Source organism: Lacerta agilis, chromosome 5, assembly GCF_009819535.1.
Source record: "Lacerta agilis isolate rLacAgi1 chromosome 5, rLacAgi1.pri, whole genome shotgun sequence".
Taxonomy (NCBI): Eukaryota; Metazoa; Chordata; class Lepidosauria; order Squamata; family Lacertidae; genus Lacerta; species Lacerta agilis.
In genome coordinates, this window is record NC_046316.1 from 12,410,185 (window position 1) to 12,425,582 (window position 15,398).

Sequence of the window (15,398 nt, forward strand, 5' to 3'; positions counted from 1 at the left end):
GTGCTCCAAAAGGAGGAGAGGGGGAAATGGAAGACCTTTCTGCTGCTTGGGGTAGGAAAAATGGGGGATTGTGGGGGGATAAGTAGGGTGGGGGAAAGGGCTGTGTAGATAGGGGGATGAGTTAATGAGTCAGTGGGGTGGGGCAGAATTCAGGTTGACTTGGGGAATGAAAACTCATCCATTGCTAACGGAGACTGTATAAATAAACAGACGTTGACAAAACTCAGTTTGGTCAGGGAGACTCTGAGAAAACGGAATCACAAATTAAGGAATGATGAAGGTCATTTAAACCCAGTTTTGGGGAAATGTCTTAGTTGGTGGACTAACTCAAGGTTTTCACAGTGCTGCAGAGTTCTAAAAGTTTGTGGACTTACGCATATTTCTTTATAGTATCGATAAGTTGTTTGAAAAATACGGTAGATGAAATGTCAAGGAGCAGTGAAAAGCAGACACCAAAAAAGGGGTGGTTGGGGGGTGGTCATGAATGTGGAATGTAACAGTTTCAACTACCAGTAAGTTGTACTGGAGATGTTGCATTGCGTTGTTGCCATACAGCACCCCAAGGTTGCAGATTTAGCATATCTTACAGGACAGGAAGCAAATTGCATTTTTTTTCACTGGAACTTGATGCAGAACACACCCCATGTCTGCCAGTGTGCATCGATTAGGTGCTTGCAAGAGACAAGCATCTCCAGCTCATACAGGAAGCCATGGTGGAGATGAAAAGCTACTAACATCTTCTATTTGGTTTAGGAAAAGCTGTTCTCTTTAGTGCAGAGATCTGAAGGAACAAGAGATCTGAAGCCCGAGTGAGATGTTACAAGAGAGCATTACCAATCCACACCTCCCCAGTAATGTTGAATCGAAAGCCTGTGCTGTGTGACGTTGTCATATTAGTGTGTTCCTGTTCTGCAACGCTGGCTCCTGCTCAATAGACTAAGAAAATGCTAAGTTGGATGATCACATCTCTCTCTTCCCCCCCCCCCAGCTACGCTTTACTGGTGAGACATGTTTTGATGGTGCCCAGTGCATTTTCCTGCAGCATGCACACTGGCCCTGGTGCAAATGTATGCTAGCAGAGGATCCACCACAGCCTGTCTTCACAAGTCACTAACTTGCTGAAGTTTCGAGATACCCTCATCTGGTTTGTTGGCCAGTTGAAGCCACTTTCCAGGGCACAGGTGCCAATGCCCTGGAGCCCTGGGTCCCCCCAAGCACCCACTAAATTTGCCAAGAAGAGGCCGAGCACCCACAAATTTCAGTGCCAGGGCCATGCACGGCACTCATGGTCCCAGGCACCCACGGTTGTGAGGCCAAGTTGGCATGGTGTGGTTGCTGTCACCTACGGACAGCTTCTAGGAGCCACAGGGTGAGAGCTGATTACAGGGCGGGGACCAAAAGGGTGGACAAACAACCCCAGAAGGAGCACAACATATCTCCCACCAGAGATACTTTTGTTGTCGTTCAGTCGTGTCCGACTCTTCGTGACCCCATGGACCAGAGCACGCCAGGCACGCCTATCCTTCACTGCCTCCCGCAGTTTGGCCAAACTCATGTTAGTAGCTTCGAGAACACTGTCCAACCATCTCATCCTCTGTTATCCCCTTCTCCTTGTGCCCTCCATCTTTCCCAACATCAGGGTCTTTTCCAGGGAGTATTCTCTTCTCATGAGGTGGCCAAAGTACTGGAGCCTCAACTTCAGGATCTGTCCTTCTAGTGAGCACTCAGGGCCGATTTCCTTGAGAATGGATCGGTTTGATCTTCTTGCAGTCCATGGGACTCTCAAGACTCTCCCCCAGCACCATAATTCAAAAGCATCAATTCTTCGGTGATCAGCCTTCTTGATGGTCCAGCTCTCACTTCCGTACATTACTACTGGGAAAACCATCGCTTTAACTATACGGACCTTTGTCGGCAAGGTGATGTCTTTGCTTTTTAAGATGCTGTCTAGGTTTGTCATTGCTTTTCTCCCAAGAAGCAGGCGTCTTCTAATTTCGTGGCTGCTGTCACCATCTGCAGTGATCATGGAGCCCAAGAAAGTGAAATCTCTCACTGCCTCCATTTCTTCCCCTTCTTTTTGCCAGGAGGTGATGGGACCAGTGGCCATGATCTTAGTTTTTTTGATGTTGAGCTATACTACCGCTCCCCTAACAGCCCATACACCCCAGCATATGGGGCGAAGAAATATCCTGGCGGAGGGGACTGCTCTTAGGCAGAGGCTGCAACCAGCAGCTGAGAGAGACCTTGTGCTCCTACGTCCTTGAAGCACTATTGAACTATGAATCAGAATCTATTCTAATTTACTTAGCTTCACTGTCTAAGAACACCATTTAGCTGATGCCGAGAAGGTCAGCGACCGTACCCACTGTCTTGGTACGTGTGGGAGTGCAGGGGCGGGGGTCCTCTTCGCTGCTCTAATTGTGGAAAGAGTGATGATGGAAGAATTTCAGGCTTCTACTCAGACGCCTGTATCACGCTTGTGATGCTGTTATTGCTTGCTTGCCAAGGGCAGATGAAGCCCCTTGCTAACTGGCTGTTTGCACAAGTTGTGTCAGTGCGTGCATGAGTAGCAGGAGATCTGAGCAGGAAGCCATTGCAGGGCTGCATCGCTAAGCCAGCAAACCTTTAAGAGATGTCTAGCCTGTTCCAGGACCTCTGCCTGACAGAAGGGAGAGAGGTGCAAAGCTCACCCACCCACCCGCATCCTTGGCAGAAAAGGCTGGTTGCTCAACATGCATTTCTTTTGCATATTTCTAACTCACCTTTATAGGGGCGTGGGTGGCGCTGTGGTCTAAACCACTGAGCCTAGGGCTTGCCGATCAGAAGGTCGGCGGTTCGATTCCCCGCAACGGGGTGAGCTCCCGTTGTTCGGTCCCTGCTCCTGCCCACCTAGCAGTTCGAAAGCACGTCAAAGTGCAAGTAGATAAATAGGTACCGCTCCGGCAGGAAGGTAAACGGCGTTTCCGTGCGCTGCTCACTGGGTGACCACGGGGCAAATACCAAAACTTTCAGCCTAACCTGCTTCACAGGGCTGTTGTGTTGATAAAATGGGGAGGGGGAAGAGAACCATGCATACCACCCCGAGCTCCAAACTGTGTGTGTTGAGGACATCACTTACAGGAATGGGTACTTGCAGAAATTACGTGGGGAAACAGAGGCATGGGTGCTGCAGAAAGCACATAGCAGCAGATCTGTATATGGAATAAAAGCGTCTCACTGCTTCCTAGACCGATGTGCTACTGAGAAGATGAAACTGTTTCCTTTTGTGCGGCACCATGAGACTGGTGTCAACACGAAGATGAACAAGCAGAACAGAAGAGGTTGTCCTCTGACACTTGCACTGTGTGTACTGAGACACAGTTTCTTGCGAAGAGAAAAGAACAGAGAAAGCACACGGGTGCAAGGGAGAATAAAGGCTGTTGCCTGCGGCATGCTTGCTTCGTTCAAGCCCTTGCTGCAAGATGGGATCCCTAGGCAATCGCACCTTCCAGCCCCCAGTATACAACCACGCTGAAGCAATAGCTGTGAGAATGGTTCCCAAATGCGTGCTTCCTTCATCCCTCCTGAATAACTTTGATTTTTGCTTCTTTTCTATTAAGCTGTGAGCTTGTGCTCAGAGCTGTCTTATTTTACTATGCTGTATAGCTCTTAGAAAATGTGGGGGGGGGAGCGGTCTTTATAAGTGTTTATTAATAATAGTGATCTCACTTTTTCTCGGATGATGCACGAACATGTCACAATAAGTACCGCCTTACAAAAGCATTCCTTTCTGCCTGAGATGGGAGGGATCGTTCCTCCCCCCCCCCCCGAAGTGAAACCAGGTACTATTTTAGCAAATAGGTGCATCCAGGAGGGTGCCTAACTTCTTGCCGCCAGTTGCCCTCTGTAATAGCCTCCACAGGCTGTTTTCTTCCCAGATGCACCTGCCCCTTCCACTTTAGGAGCCCAGCTGTATGGGGTGGTAGTTAGTATCCCTTCTTGCCTCCTGATTCTCCTCTTCAAATGCTTCCCTTCCTCAGATCTTAGATTAGTGATATGAAGGAAATGAGGTCAGAGGGGTTCCCTCCCATAAGGTCTAGTTCCGCCCTAAGATGGGACCTGCCACCCATAGTTCCTGTACATTCTCGTATTAAAAATAATTAGCTAATCCCCTTTGAAAGAGTCACCTTTTAATTGCTCCAAAGCAAGTTAATTGGATAAACGTTGTAGCCCTACTTATTACAGGTTTTGGCTTTTTATCAGGCTCAGCCACCGGAGGAGTCAGGAGAATTCCCGTTTCAGCAAAATAAAGACTTCTTGGCTATGTCTGACACTATATTTTCCCCTATTATATATTGAGTAAGTCGATAGGAAAGTGGCCAGGAAATTGCAGCAGCAGAAATGCATATTTGAAATGTGACATTTGAACCACATCTTGCAAGGACTACCCCCCCCAAACCCTCTAAGGTCTTCTACAAGGTGTTTGGGTGTAAATTTGTATGTTTGGTGTAAATTTTGAGACATTGCAAAAATGCATTTCTTCATCTGTTTCTTGATTGCTTCACCCAATTTTAAGGGCAGCCCAACTTTGTGACAGCAGGGGGAGTCTTTGAACAGAGCTGCCCTTGGGCTTTAGGGTGGCTGAGTCAAGACTAGCAGAGATTTCCTCCTCCTTACCCCTGTTTTTTATCTATTTGTCACCCCTGGTTAGCTCAGTCCCCAAGCAGTCTGTTTATGAAGGGCTAAGCAACTTGAAAGAGCACCCCTTTTCCCAAACTTTGTGAACTGGTGGCTGCTGTAACTTCTTCAACCACCAACAGCACCATCACCCGTGGGAAATTCACAGAGGGCCACCAGCTATTTATCCTATGGGTAGGTTAGCCCTGCAGGACACAGAAACTCAGGTCATTGGGAAGTTTTGGCAGACACAGTATGTGCATTTTCAAAGGAGTCTTCCCCAATACAAGGCTTGGATTTTATTTAGAGGTGGGGAGCCCTGAAGCAGCCAGGTTTTTAGGGTTCTAAGCCACATCCTAGATTCCATGAAGGCAGTGGCATAGCATGGGTTGCTGGTGCCTGGAGTGGGGGCAAATGTTGCACCCCCTTGTGGACTGGGCAGCAGGGATGGAAGCATGCACCGGTTGGGGGGCAGAATTCCAACGCCAGGTGCTTTCCTGCCTTCCTCTCGACCAGGCCAGGTGGCATGTAGATGGCGGTGGCGAGGTGCAGGGTTGAGGGGCATGCTGGCAGGCATCTGCACCAGGAGAGCTCAGGGCTGCCCTCGCATGTCCTGCTGTTGCCCTCCAAACATGGCTCCCCACTGCTGTCGAACCCAGCACCAGGAGCACTGAGAAATTCTAGGCCCGGGGCCACCTCCCCCATGCTATGCCACTGCATGGAGGATTCTGCTCACTTTGATAACTACCAGTGTGCATCTTCTGGGATTCAGTGTGGAGAGTAGAGATCCTCTTCTGTTTCCAAGCACAGCAATCTCATAGCCATATTGCAGAATAAACGTCCTGGCTTCAGAAAGCCTCTGTTTGAAAACGGTGCTGGCCAGGACAATGGTGCCACTTTTTCCTATTCAAATGGCCTCTCTTGGATTGAGGAGTAGGGAAGCCCCTATTGGACTTGCCAGACCTGGGCAATTGTCCCAGAAAGAATGCCATGCAAACAGATACCACAGCCTCTCCTTGCCCTGCGCAAGAAGAGCTCTTAATGGGATTTACCTTGAGCAGTTCCCGGGGGAAGTCACTGCCTTCGTTGAGTCCTTCCAGGTTCCCAATGAAATCCGAGCAGGACATCCGCTTCCCAATGTTCTGTTGAGGAGGAAAGGGGGAAGGAGTAAAGAGTGACAGTCGTGAGAAACAGAAGCCATGAAATCAGATTTATTAGGTTAAGAGTTTGGTATCAGAAGATATGGTGATAGGTGCTGGGTTGTATGGCATTATAAAATAAAAATGCTTAGGCAATGTAATGGAGGACAGGTGTCCAATAATGGCTTTTAGCCACGGTTGCTTAACGCAATCTACATAGCTAAGGTGGCAGCTGCTTGATAAAGTGTAGGGAGCTGAGGCGCAGCATGGCGCCATAGCCCCAGGTGCACAATTTTGAGGGTACGCAAACAAATTGCCCCATGCAGGGCTCCCTGTCAAGCCCTGCTTGCCATCAAGGGTCTCTAGGTGGCCCTGAAGCCTAGCCTGGCTGCCATGCCCTTGACCGCCTTGCTGAATCGCCGCCTGGCCAGTGTTGGGAGGATCCTCCTGCCAAGGGCCACGTCGGCTGGGCACCCCCCTACATGGGCGGGTGGCCGGGCAGGCAGAGCAGTGTGGCCCCATGAACCCTCTGTGCAGGGCTGTCTTAAGCATATGTGGCGCCGGGGTGCAAAGATCCACCCAGTGCCCGCCCCCCGGTTGCCCAGTCCCAGGCGCGCAGGAGGGCAGAGCTGGCCGGCCGCCTCAGCATCTTGCGGGCTCAGTCGCTCCCAAACCCGCGGTGCAGAGCCGCCTGCAGCAGAAGAGCCCGCTGTGGCGCTCCAACCGACAGGCGGGCTCTTCCCTGGACTGAACTCTCGGTCCCCGGACTCTTGCCGTGGTCCCCCTTAGAGCCCGGCGCCTATGGGTAAGATGGCCCTGCCTCTGTGCCCTGCACCCAGCTGACAGCATCGGTGGCAAGGGCTGGGCTGGTGCGGCAGGTTTTGTTCCCCCTCTGCGCCTCGCCCCTGGTCCTGCCCAGTGTACATGCCCCGGGCACTGGCAAAGGACGCAACGCCACTGCCTTCATCTCAGGCTGCAAAATGTACTGAGCTGGTCCTGGCTTGGAAGCATTTGGAGAGTCTTAGAACAACAATCTCTTATTCTGGGATGCTGCAAGTATGTATGCATGTACCTGCATATATACATGCACCAGGCAATCTTTTCCTCTTGCCTTCCTTTGTGTTGGTTTTTTTTGTCACCCATTCTTTTCAGTCTCTCACCTCTTTCTCCACCCTCCCCCACCATGCTTGCTTAATTTTGTCCCCACCCCTGTTTACAACCTCCCTTCTCTTTAATCGCCCCTTCTATTTTGCCGCAGGGACGTGGAGCATTGTGCCATATTCTGGAAGGTGGCTCATTGCGAGCTAACCCTCCTCTGCACCCCCTTCCAGATTCAGAATCAGGATGCATTTCAGCAAATGTCATTATTCTGCTTCTGAGCTAGGTCAGCTACTGGCATTTTTAAAAAAATTAAAAATCCCCCATGTTCCTTTGATTTGCCATGGGGAAATTGCCACTGTTTTCTGGGCAGCAGGGAGTTCTGAAGGAAGGTTGTAGGAAGCAGAACAGGCATATTTGGCACACAAGGGAGCTTCCAGACAATTGCACAATCTGGCTGCGACAATACACCATAGCTCATTTAGCTTAGTAGAAAGCCTTTCCAGCTCAGCAAAGGACATTTTCCTGCATAGCTGCCTTGACGTATGTCAGTAAAAGGCTTTCAGCATACCAGCTAGAGAGTGGGAGGATAGAAGCACTTACATGGCCGTGAAGGTCTGTGTTTAAGAGCATCAAGGCGCAGGTCAGAGTGTGGGCTCCATCTGTGGCACAAGCACCAGAGAGAGAGAGATCATCAGCCCTCCATCCAGCCACCCTTCAGTTTAGCAGCAGCTTGGTAACTTTCTCACGCGGGTGGCGCTGTGGGTTAAACCACGGAGCCTAGGACTTGCTGATCAGAAGGTTGGCAGTTTGAATCCCCACGACGGGGGCAAGCTCCTGTTGCTTGGTCCCAGCTCCTGCCCACCTAGCAGTTCAAAAGCACGTCAAAGTGCAAGTAGATAAATAGGTACCGCTCTGGCGGGAAGGTAAACGGCTTTTCTGTGTGCTGTTCTGGTTCGCCAGAAGCGGCTTAGTCATGCTGGCCACCAGTGCTGTCAAGTATCCCGTTTTCCCCAGGATTCTCCCTTATTTCAAGCAGTTTCCCGCTGCGCTCCCTTATTTTTTATTTCCCTTAAATTTCCCATTTTTAATGGAAGCAGCTCCTCCCCTGCTGGCCAGGGACTGGGTGGGAAGATCTCGCCTACTTGGAGAGAAAAGCCTCAGCCCTCAAAGCAAGTGGGAGCCGTTTCCCATGCTTACAGGGGGGTGTATTCCTCCCCCTGCATCAGCCCCTATCCGTTGCCGCCAAGCCCCTCAGGCGGCCAATAGGGTTAGCTGGCGGGCGGAGCCTGGCTGACTTTGAGCAGCTGCTGCTTCCTGTCCTGTTTTGATGGGATCAGACAAAAAGACGATGGGGCTCCATCGCGTGGAGCACATGGCTGCCCTCCTCTTTTCTCCGCTCCGAGCCCGCTTGGAGTTTACATTGCTGCTCCGCACACTTTTGCTTCTGACATGTGACTGTCCCCGGGAGAGATGAGACTGCTGGTCCCTTATTTTCAAATCCGAAACTTGACAGCTATGCTGGCCACATGACCCGGAAGCTGTACACCGGCTCCCTCAGCCATTAACGCAAGATGAGCGCCGCAACCCGAGTCGGACATGACTGGACCTAATGGTCAGGGGTCCCTTTACCTAACTTTCTCTCTGCCATGTGTGTTTACATGCTGCGTGAACCATTCCAAAATTTACACGAAATAAAAGAGGCCCGAGAGACCAATACCTCAAGGACTGCTTCTCTCCATATGAACCTACCCAGACCCTGAGATTGTCCCCTGTGGACCTTCTTCATGTGCCTTCTCTACAAGAGGTGGAGAGCAGCAACGTGGGAACGGGCCTTTTATGCAGTGACTCCCTGTTTGTGGAATGCTCTCCCCAGAGAAGTTCGCCTGGCGCCTTCATTACACACTTTTAGGCGCCAGGCGAAGACGTTCCTCTTCAACCCGGTCTGTGGCTGATTGACACCCGGTGCCCTTTCATATGTGTTGTGGGAGGGGGGGGATTATTGGTTTGTTTTTGTTCTTATCTTGATTATGCATTTGTGGTTTTTATTTTGTAATTTTATGTTGCGAACCAGCCTGAGATCTACGGGTAGAGGGTGGTATACAAATTTAACAAATAATAATAATTTTTAAAATGTAAGTTAAGGAAATAGAGCTTTATCCCAGTGTTACAGGATTTGGCCATTGTTTTGTGGCTTGATGTAGGTAAAACTGCATTCTTTAATAGAAAGAATGGCTGAAGCGGGCAAACCTGTTTCTTTGTTGGGTTATTCTTTGGGTGGGGGGGGGTTGTTGTTTTTGTTGTTTGTTGCTATTTTATGCATTTTTTGTGTTTTTATAGTGTTAATAATAATAATAATAATAATAATAATAATAATAATAATAAATTATTTGTACCCCGCCCATCTGGCAGGGTCTCCCCAGCCACTCTGGGCGGCTTCCATCAAATATTTAAATACATTTAAAATATCACAGTTTAAAAACTTCCCTAAACAGGGCTGCCTTCAGGTATTTTCTGAATGTCAGGTAGTTGTTTATTCCCTTGACTTCTGATGGGAGAGCGTTCCACAGGGCGGGCGCCACTACCGAGAAGGCCCTCTGCCTGGTTCCCTGTAGTTTTGCTTCTCGCAGTGAGGGAACCGACAGAAGGCCCTCGGTGCTGGATCTCAGTGTCAGGGCTGAATGATGGGGGTGGAGACACTCCTTCAGGTATACAGGACCGAGGCCGTTTAGGGCTTTAAAGGTCAGCACCAACACTTTGAATTGTGCTCGGAAACGTACTGGGAGCCAATGTAGTGTAAACTGTCCTGTGATCCTCAGATGAAGGGCAGTATAGAAATTTAATAAATCATCATCATCACTGGTCAAAAGCTTCCCCAACGTGGACCACACCTGAGCTAAAAGACTCTTTTAACTAGCTCAAAGGGTTGGGATAGCTCAGTCGATAGAGCATGAAACTGTTAATCTCAAGGCCATGGGTTCGAGCCCCATGTTGAGCAAAATATTCCTGCATTGCAGACTGGATTACCCATGTGGTTCCTTCCAACTCTAAGATTCTATGTCTTGGAGATAGAGGCACATATAGGAAAGTGAACGTGAGACAGGTTAAAGCCCCTGTACAAACAACAACTCCTCTGAGAACTAGATTCATGAGTGGCTATTTGGAAGGAAAGTAACACGAGGTTTTTGCACGCCACAAGTGACTGAAGCAGTTATCTCCTATATCTACATATTGCCCAAGGAGTTTAGAAGATCATTTAAGATGAGAGAAGTTGCTTTCCTAAACCCTTCCATAGGCACCTGCGCACCTGCTGTCACTTTCAGAAAGGGGCATGTTTTAAAATATTTATTGTGCCATGTTCATCTCGGTTTTAAAATTCAAAAGAGTGTTGTCTTCTTCCCGAGCGCTTTCAGCTTCGTGCACAAGTCAAACACTCAATATTAGTTCTTGGGTGAATCATTGTGTTTTCTGTGTATTCCTGGTAACAATGTGAGCTTCCATAGCAGCAGCTCATTATGCTGTGATTCAGGCAACCATTCCTTTTGTTAGGCATGTTGCTTGATATTTCATCAATGGGAGCTAATGGATGGGAGATTGCCCCTTCCCCCCCCCCTCCCCAGTTGATAATCTCTCTGTGTTTTTGAATGAGGTACCCAAACAGGCTATAGGTAGGCAGCCTAAAAACTCAGTGCGGGATAAGTTTTAACCCCAGTTACACAATATGCTTTACCTGTACTCATTAAGGCTGTATTAATTGCAATAAAAATGATCATTATTACTGTTACCTGCACAGGCGCTGTGGGGACAGCAGGCCAGGTTGGAGTTGCCAGTGCATCCTTCCCTCTATTCTTCACCTCTTCCTTTTCATCCTTCTATCCAGCCCAACCAACTCCCTCCCTCCTTCTAACAACCCTTCTGACCTTTGGAAATTCAGCTTCTTGGCCTTCCCTTTTGGGAAACAGCAACTAGTGCCTCAAACAATTCACTCCAACCCCATGAAGCAGAGGTTTTCAAACTTTCCAGGTCCACAGCTCCCTTGAGCAACTACATTCTTTCTGCAGCACCCCTGTGGGGCTCAGGAGCCCAGTTGTGCTACCCCTTGCCTGCAGAACTGGCAGCCCCCCCCACCGCTTTTCGAATGCCCTCCCTTGTGAAGTGTTCCCTCAGCCTCCTCTCTTCTTCCCTATCCTTGTCTTCTGGGCAGCTGCAGCTGCCACCCCTGGTCTCTGAGGCACCCCACCCATAGCTGTCAAGTTTCTGATTTGAAAATAAGGGATCAGCAGTCTCACCTATCCCGGGGACAGTCACATGTCAGTGGTGGGCGGAGCCAGAAGCAAAAGTGGGCAGCAATGTAAACTCCAAGTGGGCTCGGGCTCAGAGCGGAGCATAGAGGAGGGCAGCCAGCAAAGAGGAGGGCAGCCATGTGCTCCGCTCAATGGAGCCCCATCGTCTTCTTGTCTGATCCCATCAAAACAGGACAGGAAGCAGCAGCTGCTCAAAGGCAGCCAGGCTCCGCCCACCAGCTAACCCTATTGGCCAGCTGAGGGGCTCGGCGGCAACGGATAGGGGCTGATGCAGGGGGAGGAATACATCCCCCCTGTAAGCACGGGAAACGGCTCCCGCTTGCTTTGAGGGCTGAGGCTTTTCTCTCCAAGTAGGCGAGGTCTTCCCACCCAGTCCTTGGCCAGCAGGGGAGGAGCTGCTTCCATTAAAAACGGGAAATTTAAGGGAAATAAAAAATAAGGGAGAGCAGCGGGAAACTGCTTAAAATAAGGGAGAATCCCGGGGAAAACGGGATACTTGACAGCACTGACCCCACCCCCCGCCCCAAAGAGAGGTGCCTCCGCACACTGCCCCACAAAGGCCTGAGAAGCACCCCCTGGCCAGCCCCAGAGGCACCATTTACCTGGGGAGCTTGTAGCAGCCAGGGCTGCTGCAACAAACAGCTGTGCAAGCCTTGGGGAGACAGAGACACAAGAGGGAATCAGAGGAGGGAGGGAAGGAAAGAGTGACAGAGGGCACTGTTGCCTGCGGCACCCCCGACCATCATTCAAGGCACCCCAGGTTGCCACGGCACACTGGTTGAAAACCGCTGCCATGAAGCATAGAGATGCCTGCCTGCGCCACTGCATCGTCTGAATGGAAGCCACGGAAAGCCTGAGACGTCTCTGTGAACAGAACCTTTTTTTGGGGGTCCAAGAACCTCAACCACCCCTTTTCTCCTAGTTTCACGATTATCTCACCCTCAGAAGTGATGGCCTTGGGGTTGCACTCATAATAACGCTGCGAAAAATGAGCCAGGACTCTCTCCCGCTCCTGAGTCTCACCCATGAGGGCCAGCTCCTTCAGAAATGATCTGGAAAGGAAACAAAGCAATGGTGACTCCTCAAAGCAATACCCATTGCCCTCTGACATCCTGGTGTTTGAGCAGAGCATCGGAAACCTCTCTTCCTTCGGAGATACATAATTGAAAGCGGCATTCACAGTGCTGTGTTACCACGGCCACCTAATTGTCCCTTCTCTCCCCATCTCTCCCCTCTTATCAGGCACTGTCAACACCCAGGGACAAACGCAGCACCCTTGTATCACCTTCATTTAATTTACATAACTCTTATTTGCCAAGGTGGTTCACCAAGACGTTGACAAACAGGAAACCAGTTGCAAAGAATAAAAGCACACGCAATTACAATACCATACCATCCAACATTCCTCAGGTGAAAATAGGGACCTTTCCCATCCCCCAACTGGCCCTCCTCGACCCCCCCATTTTTGTGTCTCCCCCCCCCCCGAGCATTTCCACCACCACGACACCAAATGGGGGCACAGCACACACGTCCTCCGCTGTCCTGAAAAACCCCTCAATCCTGATTTTATTTCATTCTTTGGCAGACTGACAAAAAGACTGACACACCAATAAATAAATTTTTAGAAAGGGGCAAGATTAGACATGCATGCACAAAACATTTTTTTTTTAAATCAAGACTCCCTTGTACTCCACTCCCCCTTTCTTCATGCACAGGGTGCCCCTACCCTCTGCATGCCCCTCGAAACTGGTGTGTCACTCAAGACTGGGCCTTGGCAGCTGTAGCCTCTCCTCCTCCTTCACCCACCCTCCAGAAGCTGCCACGAGCTGCCTAAGAGAGGAGGCTGGCAGTGGCGGCCATGGAGAGGCAACGGGATGTGCCATACAGCTGCCACTGCTGTCATCGCCATGCAGGACAACCACTGGCTCACCCTCCTCCCCAAACTTGGTGGTGGTGGTGGCGGCACTGGCAGGGGGAATAGGAACATTCCGGAATCAAATCAGAAGCTGGGACGGCTTTCATAATTCTGGGACCGTCCCTAGAAAACGGGGGCAATTGGAGGGTATGCAGCACATGATCAAACTACTCAGCCTGAACACTAAAACAGACATCCGCAGTCAAAACGGACAGTAAGAGAAACCCACTAGCACAGGCAAGGGAGTGCTGCCAGCCTGCGGGCTTGTGTGGGTCTAGACTAGGGTTGCCACCTTGTGGGATGTGAAACACGGGAGCAGTCAAGTACAACATCCCTAGAGTGGACATAGAAAGGGGATGTCTGTTTCTCCTGGGCTGGGACAGACTTCCTCTGCATGTGAGAGGAGGTGGGTGTGGCATCACCTGTGCAGGTAAAACAAAAGCACAGGCTAGCCGCCATCTCTCTCTCTCTTGACTTCGCTCTCAAGGAAGCAACATCTTCTTAGCCTCCAGCCAAGAGAGGACAAAAGGAGCTATCTCCCATATGGAATAGTCTCCAGCAAGCATGTAACTTTTACTAAGCTAAGTCTGCCTTCTGGGATCCTTTTGTGAACAGATGTGTAAGTAAACTCTTTTTATACCTTTATAGAAGACTGTGTCGTGTCTTATCTTTTAGGAGGGAATAAAGGGGGAAATACCAGGACAATATTATTATAGAGGTTTTAGCGAACCTGAGCAAAGCATCCACTGTGTGTTTAAAAGGGGAATGTAAACTCTGCTGATATGGTTGAACTTGTTAACACAAGTTGGAATAGGATATCTTAAACAATATATCCTATCCTGCATCCCTGGACATTCCCACACACCTTTGTTCTGGCAAAATACAGGGTAGGACAGGGTGGGGCGGGGCAGTTGGGGGGTGATTTCCTGCCCCCCATCCGGTGCTGAAGCAACTTCAAAGCAATCCATTACAATCTATTGCAGCCTAACAGGACAGCGCTTCTGGGAATCTGTCACACACGCATGCGTGCACAAACACAGACATGAATTTGTAAACCTGTGCTTTCCTAGCCAGAGCTTAAATACATGACTTTTCACATGCCCTTTCAAACACATGCATTTGAAGAGGATCCCTATCTTGGCAGAGAGAGAGGGGCGGGGGGGGGGAGAGACCTGAAATACAGGACAAACTGTATCAATATAACACATAGCATTTTACATTGAAATATGGGACAAACCTGTATTATACAGGGCAGGTAGCAACCCTAGCCTAGACACACTTTGAAAAAGAATAATTTGTACACGCCCTGCCTAAGTCAGGCACCCTTCTTAGTGGAGACCACCCACTATGCATTGTGGCCTACCAATAAAAAGACCCCCACCCCACCCCCAAACCCCGTGTTTGCAGTTCCAGGTACGCTTCAAAAATAGGAGGCTTATCCAGTGCTGATGAGTTACCATGAACTTCTTTGAGGTTTCTGCACAATCAAGCAGTGTATGGATTTTATGAAACAAAGAAAGAAATGGCTGGCTGCATAAAAGGACAGGTGAAAGTACGTGAGAGTGCTGCCATGTTCTTTAAAATGCAAATGAAGGGTAATCCTGAAAGCAGTCTCACTGCTGCTCCAGAAGGTTCTGTTTCTACTAAACTCAATTCCCTGCCCCGCAAACCTCCTTACAGGTTTCTGGAGGTTTCACCCTTAAACACTCACCTAAGCGCTTGATCCAGGCTCATTCCAGTGAATTCAAAGAACTTGAGGTACTCGCCTGCTACCATCTTACTAAAATCGTTACTGGAAAGGAAAGAGGGAGGGGGAGATATATATATATACATATATTAAAACCTGTATATGTAACACAAGAGAGGGATAAACACGGAGGAGATGAGATCTCGGGGAACATCAGGGGAACACGGCAGCAAGGCAGAATTCTTCAGGCAGAATACACACCACTAGGCCCTCAAGAAGCATGCACAGGTCTTTGGCGAAGGACTTTGTCATGCACCCCTTTATGAGCCTTAATCTCTCGGGAGAGCTTTTATTCTCCCGTGACCATCTGCGTGGGGAGCAGAGGCGCATGTGGTGAGTGCGAATGTTCCCGTCAGGGCTAGAGGAGAAAGGCTATCCCTAGGGCATAGCTATGTGGGCCACAGAGAAAACGCAGCCTTCCTAAGAGTGCCTGGTGATGAAGGCAAGCTAGCCAAAGCTCTGCTTGTCATTCTGGAGGGAAGGCTGCCTTTTGAGGGTCCTCCTTCTCCACAAGACTTTCCTGCGCTTAAGGCTGCTGC

The 15,398-nt window shown here is 49.7% G+C and overlaps 1 protein-coding gene across 1 annotated transcript in view; it reads right to left on the reverse strand.

Annotated features, from left to right (window-relative positions):
* PSD (pleckstrin and Sec7 domain containing) overlaps positions 1-15,398 on the reverse strand; it is a 95,440-nt gene that overhangs the window by 34,843 nt on the left and 45,199 nt on the right. Inside the window, 4 exon segments of the mRNA XM_033148643.1 lie at positions 5,709-5,798; positions 7,497-7,555; positions 12,137-12,249; positions 14,824-14,904. Coding sequence (XP_033004534.1) covers positions 5,709-5,798; positions 7,497-7,555; positions 12,137-12,249; positions 14,824-14,904 — 343 coding nt within the window.